Source organism: Anomalospiza imberbis, chromosome 19, assembly GCF_031753505.1.
Source record: "Anomalospiza imberbis isolate Cuckoo-Finch-1a 21T00152 chromosome 19, ASM3175350v1, whole genome shotgun sequence".
Lineage (NCBI taxonomy): Eukaryota > Metazoa > Chordata > Aves > Passeriformes > Viduidae > Anomalospiza > Anomalospiza imberbis.
In genome coordinates, this window is record NC_089699.1 from 6,413,198 (window position 1) to 6,428,913 (window position 15,716).

At 42.4% G+C, this 15,716-nt stretch overlaps 1 protein-coding gene across 3 annotated transcripts in view; it reads left to right on the plus strand.

Annotated features, from left to right (window-relative positions):
* The window catches only part of OGFOD3 (2-oxoglutarate and iron dependent oxygenase domain containing 3), a 40,668-nt gene that overhangs the window by 1,145 nt on the left and 23,807 nt on the right, over positions 1–15,716 (plus strand). For all 3 annotated transcript variants that reach the window (XM_068209372.1, XM_068209370.1, XM_068209371.1), the window contains exons 3-8: positions 160–286; positions 2,738–2,813; positions 3,438–3,480; positions 8,396–8,460; positions 9,023–9,079; positions 13,419–13,572. In XM_068209372.1, coding sequence (XP_068065473.1) covers positions 160–286; positions 2,738–2,813; positions 3,438–3,480; positions 8,396–8,460; positions 9,023–9,079; positions 13,419–13,572 — 522 coding nt within the window. The remainder of the gene's footprint in view (positions 1–159; positions 287–2,737; positions 2,814–3,437; positions 3,481–8,395; positions 8,461–9,022; positions 9,080–13,418; positions 13,573–15,716) is intronic.

Below are 15,716 nucleotides of genomic sequence, written 5' to 3' on the forward strand. Positions count from 1 at the left end.
GCAGAGCGGGTCCCCGCGGGCGGCATCCCCGCAGAGCGGGTCCCCGGGGGCGGCATCCCCGCAGAGGAGGTCACCGAGGGCGGCATCCCCGCAGAGCGGGTCCCCGGGGGCGGCATCCCCGCAGAGCGGGTCCCCGGGGGCGGCATCCCCGCAGAGGAGGTCACCGAGGGCGGCATCCCCGCAGAGGAGGTCACCGAGGTGCTGGCACATCGCAGCGACCACCTGCAGGACAGGTTCGTGGAGGTGCCCTGCTCGGAGGACTACGGGAGCCACAGGCGGTTCGCAGGTAGCTGGGCAGGGCTATAATAATACTATAAAATAGTTATAAAATAATAGTATTATAAAATAAAAAATTAATTGGCTAATTAAAGCTGAGCTGTGATAATTTTCCCACGAGAGGGTGGTGATGAGCTGTAGAGAACTTTTTGTGTGTCCCATTCCCCACTCCCCACAGCAGAGCCAGGCAGAAAATGTGGATTATGGATCAGCTTGGCACCTTTAGGCACTTGGGAAATAGGTTTCTGTCACTCAATAGCTCTTCATTCTCAGTCTTTAGCCTGGTTTGGCACCCTCAGCTGCAGGCTCTGTGTCAGGAGGAGGCACATTCCTGTCACCACTCAGCGTCTGATGCTCAGCTGTGAAGTTTCCACAGCTAAAATGAGCTTTTTATTTATGCACCTGTCCCTGCTTCCAGCTGAACTTGGTGCAACTGAGCTTCCAGTTTGCTTCAAGTGATTTGGTAGCTGGTGTCAGATCAGGATTTATTCCCTTAGCACTGCCTGCCTGCAAACATATGTCATACCAAATAAAATCTGCTATTTTTCAGAGGCCAAGCACTTGACTCATTACATTTGCAGAAGGTAGGGTGTTATGTGAGCACAGCCTCACCTGCATTCTGAACTGTGGGCGGATCTTGGCCGTTTCTGCTCTCCTGAGACACAGTTATCTACTTCAACCTACTGTGGCCACTGTGTGTGGTGAAATGTTATTTCTGCTGTGTGTTGACATTCCGTGCCAGTGCACAAGGCATCCATGGCCACTGCCATGGTCCTGTTATTTTCTACTGCCCAGGAGACAGAGTTAAGGTGCTTTTCCAGAGACAGGGCCAGGGGATGTGGAAAGGAGATGCCAGGAAAGGTCTAACACAGCCTGCTGTTGGGATGGCAGTGAAAATCTCTGCCTGCCCTTGTCTGCCGTGGACAGGGATTGTTCCCTGCCCAGGGCAGGAGGAGTGAGATGATCCCCAAAGTCCCTTCCAACCAAACTGTTCTGTGATCCTGTGCCTCGGGAAAATCTTACCAAAGCTTTTTTTCTCCTGTGAATGCTCTCTGTCTCAGCAGTGAGTGGTTCTTGGTTAAATACCACTAAGTAGGAGACACAGCTGCAGTTTGGGCACTTGGTCCTTTGTGTTACATTCTGGTTTTTGTGCTGAATGGGAGCAGGGGCCAGTGGCAGTACTTATGTTTTCAATGTTTTGGTATGTTCCTCCTTTACCTTGATTTACCTGATAGCCAGAGCTGATGGTGCCTTCTCAGATAAAGGGATGGTTTTGTGTCTACTGGGCACAAATTGGTGGAAGCTACCAGGCAGCTGCAGTACTAATCTGAATTTCTCCTGAGATTCTCCAGATATACCTTTGACACTTCCTTGCTCACATGTGCCCTGGTCTCTGAGACAGAGAGGACACTTTTCCTACTGAGGAAATAATTTTCAATCAGACTGTTCTGATTTTTCCTGAGCATTCACCCAGTGTTTGTGCTGTACTGTTGGTACCTGACTGATTTTATGTACATTCTTCTGTGTGTTGGGGTTTTTTCTCCATTTGGGAGAGCTTGTGCTGTTGCTTTCAGAGCACCTCCTGCTTCCAGTTCTCTGTCAGAGACCCCAGACATGTAACAATTGTCTGAGGTAGTTTTGCCAAGCCTCGATATTTGCAGCTGGAAAAGGAACAAATCTTGTCTGAAATCAGAAATCTTTGCAGAATGTTGTAGAAAGGAAGCTCTCAGTAGTCAGGTTTGTCTTGGAGTATTGAATTTCTCCTTTGAGTTTACTCCTTCCAACTCTTCTCTGCTTGAACATCAGCTTTCCCTTGCAGCCCACCTGACATGTAGCTGGGGTATCCAGTAACAGGAAATGGAAATTTCTGCAGAATTCCTGGCAGAACTTCTCCCATCAGCCTGGTCATCGTTATGAGTCGCCTTTGATCAGAGCACAGTGATGCTTTTATCCTCCATGGGTGAACTGATGGATTTCTTTCCAGGAATTTTGTGTTCTGATGAATAAATAATGCTTGAAGTGACACTCAGTTCAGGAGCACTGAGTGTGTTGGCAGTGTCAGAAACCACACTGAGCCCATCTCTCCTGGGGCTTTACATCTGTAAATGGATCTTCCTCAGGAAAGTGCCAAATGTAACATCCCAAGGTCTCTGGTGGCTCAGAACTGATTTTATTTCTTCTTCTTGCCTGAAGATTGTTGTCAACCAGACTTATAAGAACTTTCATATATTCTTCACCTGGAGCTCCTGCTGCTGACTTGTTATTCCCAGGAGCCTTTAAAATTTAATGTTAGATTTCTTAGCAGCAAACTTTAGGAGACTTTTTTAATCTTACATATCCAAGCTGTGTGCTTCAAGAGTGACTTCAAGAGAGACTTTTGTGCAAAGTCTCATTTAAAAACCTGCCCTTCATGTGGCTGAAGTGGTTTCAGTGGGTTCTTTTCCTCCTCTTTGTGTTGCAGGTTGCACCCCTAGGAAGTGTGGAAGAGGTGTGACAGATGCTGTAATCACAAGGGAAGAAGCTGAAAGAATTCGTAGGTAATTTTTCTTTTAGCTCTAACTTTTAAAAGCACTGACTTTAATGACATTGTGCCAATCTGATGGGTGAGCAGGATGGGTCAGCCTGATTAAAACATGAAATTTTTGTTACTAAAGCCATTTTCCATTTTTACTGTAGTGGGGGCAGTTCTTTCACACAGAACCTGCCTGGCTCTGAGGGGCATGAGCACAGAAAGAAAGGAAAATGAATTAAATAAATTTTAAAGGATTTTCACTTGGCCTCCATGTGGCCTTTAAAAGCAGAACAAAACAATGTAAGCCTTATTGCAGCTGTGTCTCTGTCTGGGTAATCACCAGCAGATTAGCAGTAGTCCTCTGGGAAGGGACTGCTTTTAGGGTGTTTTTGGGAAGGGACTGTTTTTAGGGTGTTTTTGGGATTTGTGGAAGGGAGCTGCAATCTCAGAAAAGTTCTGCAACCCAAATACTTCATTTTCATGTCAGGCTGGAAGGTTCAGTTTCCAGGAAATGGGAGCTGCTGTTAACTCAGTTATACCTGATGCATCAAATGCCACTCTCTGAGGAGTTACATGTTGTAAACAAGGACCTTAAAGGACAAAATAATCACACTCCAGTTCTCATCTGAGATTATTGTTTTGCCTGCAGAATAGCAGAGAGGGGACTGTCCTTGGGAGGATCTGATGGAGGGGTGAGCAGTGTCCTGTTATTTTCTACATTCTTTTACTGCCAAGGCAAGATTATAAATGCATTTTTTGGGGCTGAGGTGAAGAGATGGAGATTTTTTCTGTCTGTTCAGACTTGGAAAATAATTTATTTGGAAAGTTATTTCTCATTAATACTTCTGCTAGCAGTGTAACTCCTGACTTCTGCAACACTGGATACATTTCCTTGTATTTAATTGTTTCTAGCACCTCTCTTGAACTGATTTTGTCTTCATCAGGAAACAGTTGCTATAGCAGAACTGCAGAAGTTTGTCTTCTGAAAGTAAATTGCAGTGGTTCACAGCCTCCTGTAAAGATTGGTTTTGTGTAGTGACAAAAAAAACATGTAATGTCTTAAGTAGCCCTTGGAATAATATTTGAATTGAAAGAATCCCACTTCTCTTTAACGAGCTAATTTATTTTAATTTCTTTCCCTCATCTTTGTTCTCAGAATGTTTTTGTGTGTGAACAGGAACTCTTTCTTGAGAGTTTGTAAACACAGCCACTCCTTTAGGCCTCTGTTGAATTAGGGCATGTATTAGCAAAAAAAGAAGAAGAGTTTCAATGGAAAAAAATAACAATTAATTGTCCTTCTGATTGCTGAGAAAGATGTGTAAAAAACATAAACCAAGACATTTAAGCAGTGCTGCCCATGTCAAACAATGTTTTTGAAAGATTTAACATTCTGTGTTCAGTTCTGTTAGGATCCCCTGGATTTTTTTCAGTTCTGTGGTTGCATCATTTCCCCTTTCCCTGGATTGCTCTGCCCTCTGGGGCCTCCAGTGTGGCTCCTGGGGCTGTCACCTGGGTTTGCTTTCCTCTGCTTTTGGGGCCCACATGGGATTCTTCATTACACTCCCAGAAAGAGGGATTAGAATGGCAAGGTGGAACACACAGAGTTGGATCTGGAGATCCACAGGAAGCTGTTGTCCAGCTGGGGGTCAGGAACTGGGGAAACTGAGGCACAGAAAGCTGGGATGAGATGAGAGGGGGAGCTGAACTTGCTGCCCAAAGCCCAGAGCTGGGCAGGGGTGCTGAGCTGGCTTAGTTGGACAGCAAGCCAGAGTGGCAGACAAATACAAACCCATCATCTCTGTTATTTTGGAAACTTCATTTTGTCCCCCCCCACTTTTTTTTTTTTTTTAAGGGGAGGTAAATGAGAGGAAGGGGAAGCTGCTTCTCTATCACTGCAATAAAATAAATCTGTTAAAAATCTGATGTCCGTGGAGAGGTGTGGGCTCTGAGCCAAGCCTTCTCACATGTCTCATCATCTGTAAATTGCAGGAAGTTCTTAATCCTTAGGGAAAGGATCAAGAAGAAAATGTAATGTTGTATTGAGCACTTAACCAAAATAATGGATAAAAACTGAGAGATGTTAGAAACAAGAGCTGAGCAGTTCTGGGAAACTGTAAGAGTCATGGAATGGTTTGGGTTAGGAGGGACCTTAAATCGCATCCAGTGCCACCCCTGCCATGGCAGGGACACCTCCCACTGTCCCAGGTGCTCCCAGCCCTGTCCAGCCTGGCCCTGGGCACTGCCAGGGATCCAGGGGCAGCCCCAGCTGCTCTGTGCCAGGGCCTGCCCACCCTCAGAGGGAAGAATCATATCTAGGAGAATATGATTTTAATATTTTAAATACACTCTCCTTACCCAGTTTCTAATATTTCTAATATATTTTAAATATGATTTTAAATAACCTCTCCTTACCCAGTTTCTTTTATTCCTGTCCTGCGTTCTTCCTCTTCCTTTCCCCATGTGCCAGCCCATATTCCTGGTGTCATGGTGCAAATCTTTTCCTGGCAGTGCTATCCTGCCTCTCTCAGATGCCATTGGAAACTGCTGGATGTTTGCTGATGGGCTTTGGATGGAACTGTCTGTCTTTCTTTGAGCTTTCATCTTTTCCAGTCTCTTGCCCACAGAGCATAAAAGCTATTTCAAGCCTTACTCCATCCAGTTACATCTGTGTGCTCCCAAGCTTCCAGCCACCTGGAGTAGGTCAGGCTTGTTGCTTTAAATTTCTTTGGCTTTAGAGTGTTTGGATGATTCTGTCCAATTATGTCTGCTGTAAGACTAATTCTTCCTTTAAAATATCTCAAACTTACTGTTGCTGTTTAATGATTTTTAATTCTTACTTTAGCCACTCTGTTCTCTTTGCTAGTCAAAATAAAACTTGTCCAGGTTTCTTTTGGGATTCAGATTGCATTTTCATTGCCTGAGGTTTCCTCTTAACCCTTTCGTAAGCAACATGCCTGTTTTTTTCTTCCTTGCCTGGCATAGTTATTATATTTTGAATCTCAGAAGTGGAATTGTGTCTGTGTGTCTGGATGTAATTTATTATTTTAAAGGTCTAAACTTGCAGTTTGTGACTTTGTTAATTCTCTCCCCCCTTTGTTTGCTACCCTTCCCTGGAGTACTGGAGCATAGCACCAAAACTTGTTTCCCATTCCATCATTTTATATTGAGAAAGTCTTGACACAAACATCTGAATTATTGAAACCTCCCTGGGGTCATGCCCCAGCTGTCAAGCTGAGCTTTCTTATCTTCCTTTGTAACTTTTCCTGGGTTTATCTTTATTTATGCAGACACACACAGAGTGAAGCTAGAGGGGCCGTGGTAATTTTCTGGTCTAACTTCCTGCAGAACCCATACAGGAATATTTTCTCCACCAGCAAGCTGCTTTCCCTTGTTCATGTGTCTCTGTAAAGTAGTTTTATACTCTGTTCCTTATTCACAGAATGAGAATTGTGTTAGTTGTCTTGATGTTTGCCTCAGCTTTTTTTTTTTTTTTTCTTTGTATAGATAATGATATTAACCTTTTCAATCTTCCATGATTTTGTAATTCTTCCCTCTCTGGTATTTTTCTGCACATCACCTCTGCTTGTGTGAACACGTCACTCCTGACTCATTTACTCAGATGCTGTAGGTGCTGCCATCACAGGAGCCCTCTGGTATAAATGAGACAACTCATTTACTGTCATGATGCCTCAGGTTTTAGCTTTTCTATTTTTCACATTCTGAGCTGCTTTAGTGTGTGGGTCTGAGCTTCATATCAGGGGATGGTGAGCTCTCTGCACAGAGCAGGGAGACAAAACAATTCCTTCTCCAGCTGGGCACCAAGGACAAATGATCCAAATCTCAGGCCCAGGAGCACAAACAGCATGCACTGAAGAGAGAAAAACAAGCAGGATGGGACTGCATGGGCTAAAGCTGGAATGGGACAATGAACTCCAATGTGCCAATGGAGCAGAGCTGATCACAGTGAGAGCCCCCGGGAGCGCTCGTGCATTTTGGGACCATTTGGGTTCATCTTGGGTGCAGCCCTGGCTGGGCTCTGGTGCTGCCCAAGGTGGATCCATGGAGGAGATCCTTTTAATAAATCCCTGCTTTATTCTTTAGCTGCACCTAGCCTCTATTCTAGGTCAGCTTTCTCAAGGCATCAGGGAGAGTGAACCAGAGTGTTCTGCTCCCTCCAGGGCTTTGTGAGGGTTTATGTGTTGTGCAACTTCTTATAATCTACTTTAATATGGTCACAAACATATATTTGAAACTTCACGGGAGCAGTTTTACTTCTTTTAGCTGTGGTTTAGATTTTTGTCCAGAACCAGAAACAAACAGATGAAGTATTCTGCTTCTGAAGCTTGAGTAAAGCCTCATACAGGAGCTGCTCTTGCATGAGATGACTTGTTTCCTTAACAGTCCTCTGAAGCTTTTGGAGAACAGTGGGAAGGGCAGATCTGAAAAGCTCATGCTGTGCCCACTCCAGTAAATTGTTACTCTATGGATTTTTCAAGGGGTAAATAAGGTTATTTGTGTAGGTTTGTTAAAAAAAGTTTTTATCTCTTGTAATAAGAGTTAGTGGGGTTCCCCTGCACGGGGCAATTGTGGCTGCAGAGATTTTCTAAGGGACTGTGGTGTGTTCCCCTGTCACCAGTGTTATTTCTGCTGGGATTTTGTTACAATGATGTGAATGGTCTGTGGTGCATCAAAACAATGGCAGATTCCAAGAGGAGTGCCCAGATATTGTACATCAGAGATGTCATTACTTCAGTGCCAGGTTAATGAACTGCTGCTCCTTGATATTTCCAGTGTAAATAACAAAAAGACTTCTGCTAGACAGTTGTATTTTTAAATACTTTAGAACTGGTGCAGGACAAACGTGTTTGTGGACAGCAAGGGACATACAAAAGTGCACTTTATTCAATTTAGAGAAACATTTTAGAATCCTCTCTTCTGGCAAATCTGAATACTAATCTTTGCAGCTTGTTGGGAGCTCAGCAGAAGAGTTTGGCTTGAATTGGATGAAGAAATGAATTGAATTTTCCTATGTGAAAAAACTTTTCACACGTGGTTTTCTTGTACAGCAGCTTAGAAATTGAGGAAAAGAAAGTTTGGCCCTAGTAAGCCTTGGAATGCTAATTGTACTTTGAAACAGACTTTTTAATGTCTGTATTAAATACTAGAAGTATACAGGATCTCATGGTGAAGGAGAAGTTTTAATAACAAATGCAGGGCAAGATAAATATTAGTGCTGCTACTTGAGCACACAAATACTGGAAAATGTGTGTGGAAGGGAAATGTCTTCAAGAAGGGATCCTGGAGCAGAATAATTTACCCTGAGCCCATGGGGGGAGATTGGCAATTCCCTGTCAGATCTGAATCTCAGAAATAGCAGCCCTATGCTTTTTTTTTTTTTTTTTCACAATACCTTAATCTCTGCAGGGATCTGAGGGAGGTTTGTAGTTGTAAAATAAATGTTATATTGTGAACCCAAAGGCTGGAAGCTACTTTTACTTGGGAGGCTGTGGAAAGTGAGAGGCAACCTGGGATAGTTATTAAAGGTCATAGTTAAATAATGCTAAAACCTTTTCATGCTCATTTTTCCTTCTTTGTTTCCTTTTCCAGGCATCAATTTTGGACTTGCACTCTGGAGCTCTTTCCCTGGGGAAGCATTTTGTTAATCTGTACAGGTGAAATGAGGCTGTGGCTTCCTGCCTGCTGTCATCCCACCCCTTCCCTGCCCACTGCCTTTCCCAGTGCCTCCAGCCCCTGGGCTGGGATTAGTGATGAGAAATTGTGGAACTTGGCTGGATCCACCACAGTTTCCACGACCAGCTAAAGAGCTTCCCTGGCATGAAAATGGATCTTCTGTTGAACTGGGCACTTAGAAAGCTGCCATTATCTTTATTTTTATGTTCTTGCACCGGTTAATCAGAGTATTTTTTCACAGTTACAGTTTAGTTTATTCAGCAGTGGAAGAAATCAAATAGCCTGAACCCTTAAAACCATGTGCTTATTTCATGATGTGGGAGGGGATTTTTTTAATGCCTGAGGAATGCCATTACCAGTTGCAGCATTTCAATCCTTTAATCTTTTAACATTTGGTCTTTTAGCATTGCTTTTGGACATCATGCTCAAAAGCATTTTTAAGATTTTTTTTTTTGGTGTTGTGTTCTCACTTTCTGATAGTGGGTAAAGCATGGGTGGGGGTAAGGAGCAGCTCCTCTTTTAGACTGTTGTTTAATTTTTCAGGTACTTTGGGGACAAAATTCAAGACATCTTTACAGAAGAGGATTTTGCATTATACCGGTAAAGATTTTCAATAACTGCTGAATGAACTACAAACCAGAACTTTTTATGGTTTTGAGTTTTTTGTGGAGTGCAGGCTGGGAGGGGATTGCCCTTTACATTCATACACTGGATTTTGCAGCTCAAAATACCAATATCTAAGAACGAATATGACTCGAGGAAGAGAAGTAAAAGGATTTTCTGGTGTCTGATAATTAACATCAGCTGCTTTGAGCTGCATCAGCCACATCAGGACAGTTTTATGGTGTGAATGTATTTAGGGTGATGGCAGCACCACACATTCCCCTCCCTCCCAGCAAGAAGAACTGCTCCTCTGAGCTCTGTGGGGATTTGGGATGGAAAATCCTCATAACCTCCCTTTTCACACGTTATCCAGGGGGTTGTGTGAGCTGACAGACACAATTCTGGGCTATTATGACATCGGGAACTTGGGGTTTTTTGAGGCAGAGTGCAGCAAAAGATTAAAAATGGTAAAGCAGGAAGTGGAAGGACTTGAGATGACTCATGTTCTGGCTGGAGGAGCAGCCAGAGGATGAAATAACTCTGTAATGGAGCAGCTCTGGCATCGGATGCTCTCAGCTTTCCTGCAGCCCTGCTCATGCACTTAACAAACACAACAAAGCTAACGAGTTCCATGTGGCTGGGAAGGTGTGTGGCCAGAGTTTAGGAACAAGCATTCTTTGTTGACTAGACCCAAGAATTCTTTGGTTATGCATTTCAGTTGGTTTCTCATAATTTAAAATGTCCTTGATTTGAATATTTGAACTCTTTTTTTTTTTTTTTTTTAACCCGTGTGAAGGAATCTGACCTCCCTCTAGTGGTGGAAGGAATGTTAAGTAGCTGAATGGGTTTATTAGTTTTATTAAAATAGTAATTAATTAATATAATCCTAAAATATTAATCACTTCAAGCTTATTTCTATTTAACAGCTGTTTTTAGATGTCATTGTCATTATAGATGAACTTCTTTAAAATGTTTTTACTTCTGATCCTGATATTGCAAAAATGATATGATTCCTTGGTTATTATTGAACTTTGGATAATTTCTGTTTCGCATGAAAAGAAGCATTAAATTTTTCATTAATTTTACAACTTCATGCTGTGAGATGAGACAGCTGCTATGGAATGTCAATATTCCATTGGGATTTCATGTCAGTACAGGGGATGTTTCAGTCTACTGGATAAGAAGCTAATACAAAATATTTTATTAAATGCTTCTGTTTCTATTAATGGCAGTGCTTTAGCATGGACTGTAGTACTTTATGGCCTTAATGAATGATTTTATGCTATTTTGGGGAGTATTTATCTTCATTACTTTCCCTTACCTACCAAGGTCACTTTAAAAATACACTCTTGAGAGAAATAACTGAATGTAATTCATGTCTAAGTATTACTGATTGCAACAATAACGAATCTGAGGAGGCATCCTGAGCCAGGGGGCTGATTTCTAAACTGTCTCTGTCAAAATTGCATTGCTTCAGACTCAATTATGGTTTCTGGACTGATACTTTAACCACCGTCTGCCAAGCACATTACAACAATCCCTCTTGTTCCTCATAATAAATGAAATGTTTATTCAGAAGGGAGACCTTAAATCAGGGTGCTTGGTGGAAGGGGTGAGTTGAGCAGAAAACAGCACAATCAAAAGGTTTATTCCCAAAGCCTTACAGCTTATGAAGGCAGAGACCTGGGAGGAGCAGAGGAGCAGCTGTGAGTTTGCTTTGTCTGTGGTTGCTGTCAAACTCTCTGGCTGCAGGAGGCCTTTGCTCTGTCAGCTGCCTGGGACAGTGCTGACAAGTGGGATCATCAGGAAGTGCTGTGGATTGAGCTTTGAGTGTTCTTGTCACCACGACTGAATCACACTTTGCAGTGGCTCCTAACTGCATTTCTTTGGGTTGGTCTGGCAGAACCTGTGTCTCACAGAAACTTTTCAGTGGCACTTCCAGCTCTGTGCTGCTGCTGCATTAAGCTGGCAGCTTTGCAGGCTAGTGAACTTCCTTTCTTTCAATTTGTGTGTTCCTTGGGCTTCCAGCTACTTCACTGGCTTTTTTAAAAATATCTTCCTCATCACCCTAACTCAAAATAGTGACTGTTTTTACAGAGTCTGGTGGTCATGTGCTCCTTTCAGGGAGTTCTGGTCTGCCTTTTGATATTTCCCAGTGACTCAGTGCAAATGGACAAGGGCTGCTGCTGGCAGATGTGAGGGAAGCATTAATTTGGTGCTGATGCTGTTGAGTGGATGCTGTTCCTGGGCATTTCTTGCCCCTGCAGAGCTCTGTTATTGCATCTGCTCAGAGCCAGGGTACACCTCAGCAGTCTGAACGAGACAAGAGTTGCTGTGCTTATGGAAATAAGTGCTTCTCCAGCATGAAGAAATATTTTCTTTGCAGCCATAGTCCACCAGAACTGTCCCAACAGTTGTGAAGAGCCAGGAGCAATGTGGGCAGGGAGGCTCCTGCTGCTTCTGGTCATGGAGACTGAGGGAACAATGGGGCTCTCCCAGTTTTGGGCTCATTCATTCTGTTCTTCTGAGCCGAAATTTGGCTTGTCACTTGGTTTACACGTGAAGGACAATGCTTTTGTCCTTAAGTATATTTTGCCTGTAGGTTGTGTTTGGAACAACAGGACGAGGAATGGAATGAAAAACCTGCAGTCATGATATTGGTAAATGTTGAAATGGCATGGCCAGCAGAAAACAGACTGTACAGAAGAGTTTTTTCTAGGCTAAAAAGTGACCTTACTCTACTTTTCATACCTGTATTTGGCATATTGAGTAGGGCTTTGCATCCTGTTTGGTTTATAAAACACACATTGTGCCCCAAGCCATCACACATCAGTCTCCAAGAGGAGTGAAGCTTTAACAGAGCCTTATAAACACCAGACAGCAAACCTTAATAGAAAGCTTTTAAAAGTGAAAAATGAATCAGGCTGAAAGAAGAGGGAAGACTCCTTGCAGAGCAGGACAACTGGAGAAGATTTAGTTATGCCAAGACTGTGGCCTGACTGCTTGGGAGGGGATTTATTCCTGGCTGGTGCAGGGGCCAGGGAATCAGCTGCTCTGGTGTTTGTGGCTATGAATTCTTGAGCTGGCTTGTTCAAAGCTCTCCATTCACAAAATGAATAATTTCATTTAATGCTTTCTGGGAGCCTTTCCTGCATCCTGCTCCTTGGAAAAAGCAGACAGCAAGATCAGCCTCCCACAGCATGAGAGGAAGGAGCTCTAGGTTCTTTCCTCTTGAAAACTCCACCACTATGTAGCTCTGAACTTGAAACCTCAGTTCTTGCAGCCATATATATCCCTGAAAATCCCTCTGACTTCATTTAGTGCTTTTTATATTTCACATGTAAAATAGCTTGAATTGACCCCTAAAAATGTAAAGTGAGACAGGTTAAAAAACCCAGTCTCTGTGTTATTTCTATTTCTTATGAGAGACCAGGTGTGAACAGAATGAATATTTAGTATTTGTTAGTACTTGTGGATTTTAAGAGATGACTTTCACAGCCTGTAGACACAGCGCAGGTCTTGTTTCAATTCTTTCACTTCTTTTTACTCACCATTTAAGTTCTCTAGAGAAATACCTGGGAAAAACTTTCTTGAAAGTTATTCTGAGTTTCATTGCTATGGAGTGGAGAAATTAATGGAAGATACAAACCTACTAATATAATTCCATGCACAACTTCAGAAATGTGTTTTCTCATATTATCCTGTTTGTACACTGTAATTGCACTGTGTAATTGTGAAAGACATCTTGCATTCATTTAAAAAAAAAGTGGTAATAATACCAATACATATATTGACCAAGAACCCTGAATTTCATGCTGCCAGGACCTTCACCAGTTGGTTTAAAAGTAGTTGAAGGTTCTTCAGAGACATTCCTTTTATGAAGGTACAACTTCACTTTTACTTGCTCTGGATTAAGAATATCTCTGTGAAAGACTTTAATGTTTTCAGCAATTAACAAACAATGGGATAGCTGTGGAATTACTCAGGAAAACAGACAGAAACTTTCAAACCTAGGCCACAGGAGACATAGTTTCTATTCCTTGATATTCCGACAATTAAAAAAACCCAAAGAAACAAACCCCAACCAAAACCACTGGGGGAGGGAGGAAAGTCTCTCTTTTCCCCTCTCTCTCTTTCTTTTCCCTCTCTCTTTTCCCCCCCTCTCTCTCTCAACCCCTCTCTTTCTTTTCCCCCCTCTCTTTCCCCTCCTAATAAAAAGAAGCTGTGTCTATGAGTTGCCCATGGTTCTCAGCTGAGGAAGAAGCAGTGGGTGCCTGAAGAACACAGAGGCAGCAGGAGGGAGGTGTCACTGACTGATGCCTGGCTGTTTTTGCAGGGATGTGAGGCAGAGGATTCAGCAGAGGATTGCTCAGGTCTTTGGGATCAGCTCTTCTGCCATGTACCTGACCAAGCCAACGTTCTTCTCCAGGATGAACAGCACAGGAGCCAAGACAACACATGATGAGTACTGGCACCCACATGTGGACAAGGTGAGCAGGGGGCTGAGATGGGATGCAAACATCTCCTGTTGTTATTACTAGATCACCTTGAAAGCATTTTGCATTTAAACCACCCATCAGACAGGTTTGAAAACTGGTGCTTCAGGGGATGAACCTAATGGGAGATGAGTGAGTTTTAGAAACACAGGCCATTGCATCCCATTCCATTTTATTTTCTCTAATTTAGTTTTGCTAGTAGTAACTGTAAATTAGTAAATTCTGAGAATGGCTACTCAGGAATCTCTTTTGTCAGAAACATTGATTAAAATGACCTGAATTGCTCTTGCAGCCAGATCTAGAAGGAGCTGTTTCACAGTGGCCAGTTGGTCACTGTTGTTATTGATCTAAGGCTCTTCAAAGAGGCTTAATATTTGCATTTCAGCTGTATGTGAATTGAAGCTTTTTGTGTTTCAGTGGGGATATGGTACCTGGTACCCTCTTTCAATAACTTGGTGTTTTGATCCTCTTAACTGCACAGTCTTATTTCTAGGCTTATAGCTTGGCATTTCTCAATGGGCTTAAATGATTTGGTATTGAGTTTATTTCTGAGTATTTCTATCAATCAATTTTGGAAGCCTTCTCCACAGCCTCAGGTCAAATGCAGTGTTCTCTTGGGGGTCTGTGTCTTTCAGCACAGAAAGTTTAAAATTCTCAGCATCCAGGGTCCCAACAAATTCCGAGAGACCCTTGGGAAGAAGGAAACTGGTGGATTCTGCTTGTGTGAAGTGCAGTGAATTCATTGGTTTCTTACAGTTTTTCCACAGTTTCAGAGAATCAGATTTGACTGCCACGAGGGTGGGAAGAGCAGTACATTTCAACAGCTTATGCCTATTTTCTCCACTCTTTTATTTCAGCCCCAAAAAAGCCTATTTTAGAATTCCATACTCTGATTTATTACTATAATGAGATTTGTGTCTGCCCAAGTCCTGCTTGCCAGTATTCTCTTTATTCTTCTCTGCATGTGTTTTGCATTGGGAAATGAATAAGGTGGTTGAATAACCTTTCAATTAAGTGTTTTCACCTAAATATCACCTATAATGTACAAGTTGTTTTGTCATTTACATGCAAATAAGTTTACATGAAGAGAATTTGTGGAAGCTGCTTTTCTGTCCTGTCATCCTGAGAATGCCTGAACATGATGGACAGCAGGCTGAATGTTTTCCTGTTTTTATCTTTCTCTTTTGTCCATGTTTTATTTATCATGCAGGCTGTCTGTTCAGGGAGCAGATACATCAATTGATTTGCCTTGGCTTTTTCTAACCCATCTCCAGCTTCAGCAAAAAACCAAAACAAGCAGGAAAAGTGCTCTCTTAGACTTGGAATGCATAGTCTAGATCTCAGTGGTGTTCTGTACTGAATAATTAGGTTGTCTGATTTCTGACAGTGGTTGGAGTCAGTGATCTTGGAGATCTTTTACACAACCTGAATAATTCTGAGTCTGTGAAGAGAATTATCCCAGTTGGGGCAGTTGCCAAGCACCTTTTTCAGAATCATAAATAGACTGAGAGAGACTAAATAGGAAGAAGTTGTGCAGCTTCCCAGGTTGCCTCCAATGCAGCCTGGCTTGTATTTCACTTCCTCCAGCAAACCTTTCCACTTCCAGACTACAGTTGAAAGCAAGGGAAAAAATACATCTCTATTGATCTGAGGCTATAAGTTCTTCCCAGAAAAGAGTAGTAGAGTTCTTATGTGGCCTCCAAAGCAAGTGTGAATGCTGGGAAGTTGAGGAAAGATCAATAAAACTTGCTAGTTTGTGGGATGCTTTTGTGTTGGATCATTATTTATGCTTTCCCCTTGGAAGAGAATAAGTCACTTTAGGTATTTCTGCATAATTTAACAGTGAAGGTTATTCCTAGAAGACATCACGATTTTTTCCTTGCCTCCTTCCAGAAGAAGGGTAAAATGGAGCCTTAGCAAAAAGAGTTCACTATATTTTCTGTTTCAGAGTGACATTGTTGTTAAAAAGATGTGGCTTCTTGGAACATATGAAAACCCCTCTTTCCCTTTTCTTGATGTTGCTGAGTCTACTGCAATTAGATTTCTCAATCTGAATCTCCCTGAAGGCTTTTAACAGCATAATGGAGTAATACAGATTTATTGTGTTTATCTGAGGCTTTGTTTTTTTTTCCTCCTAA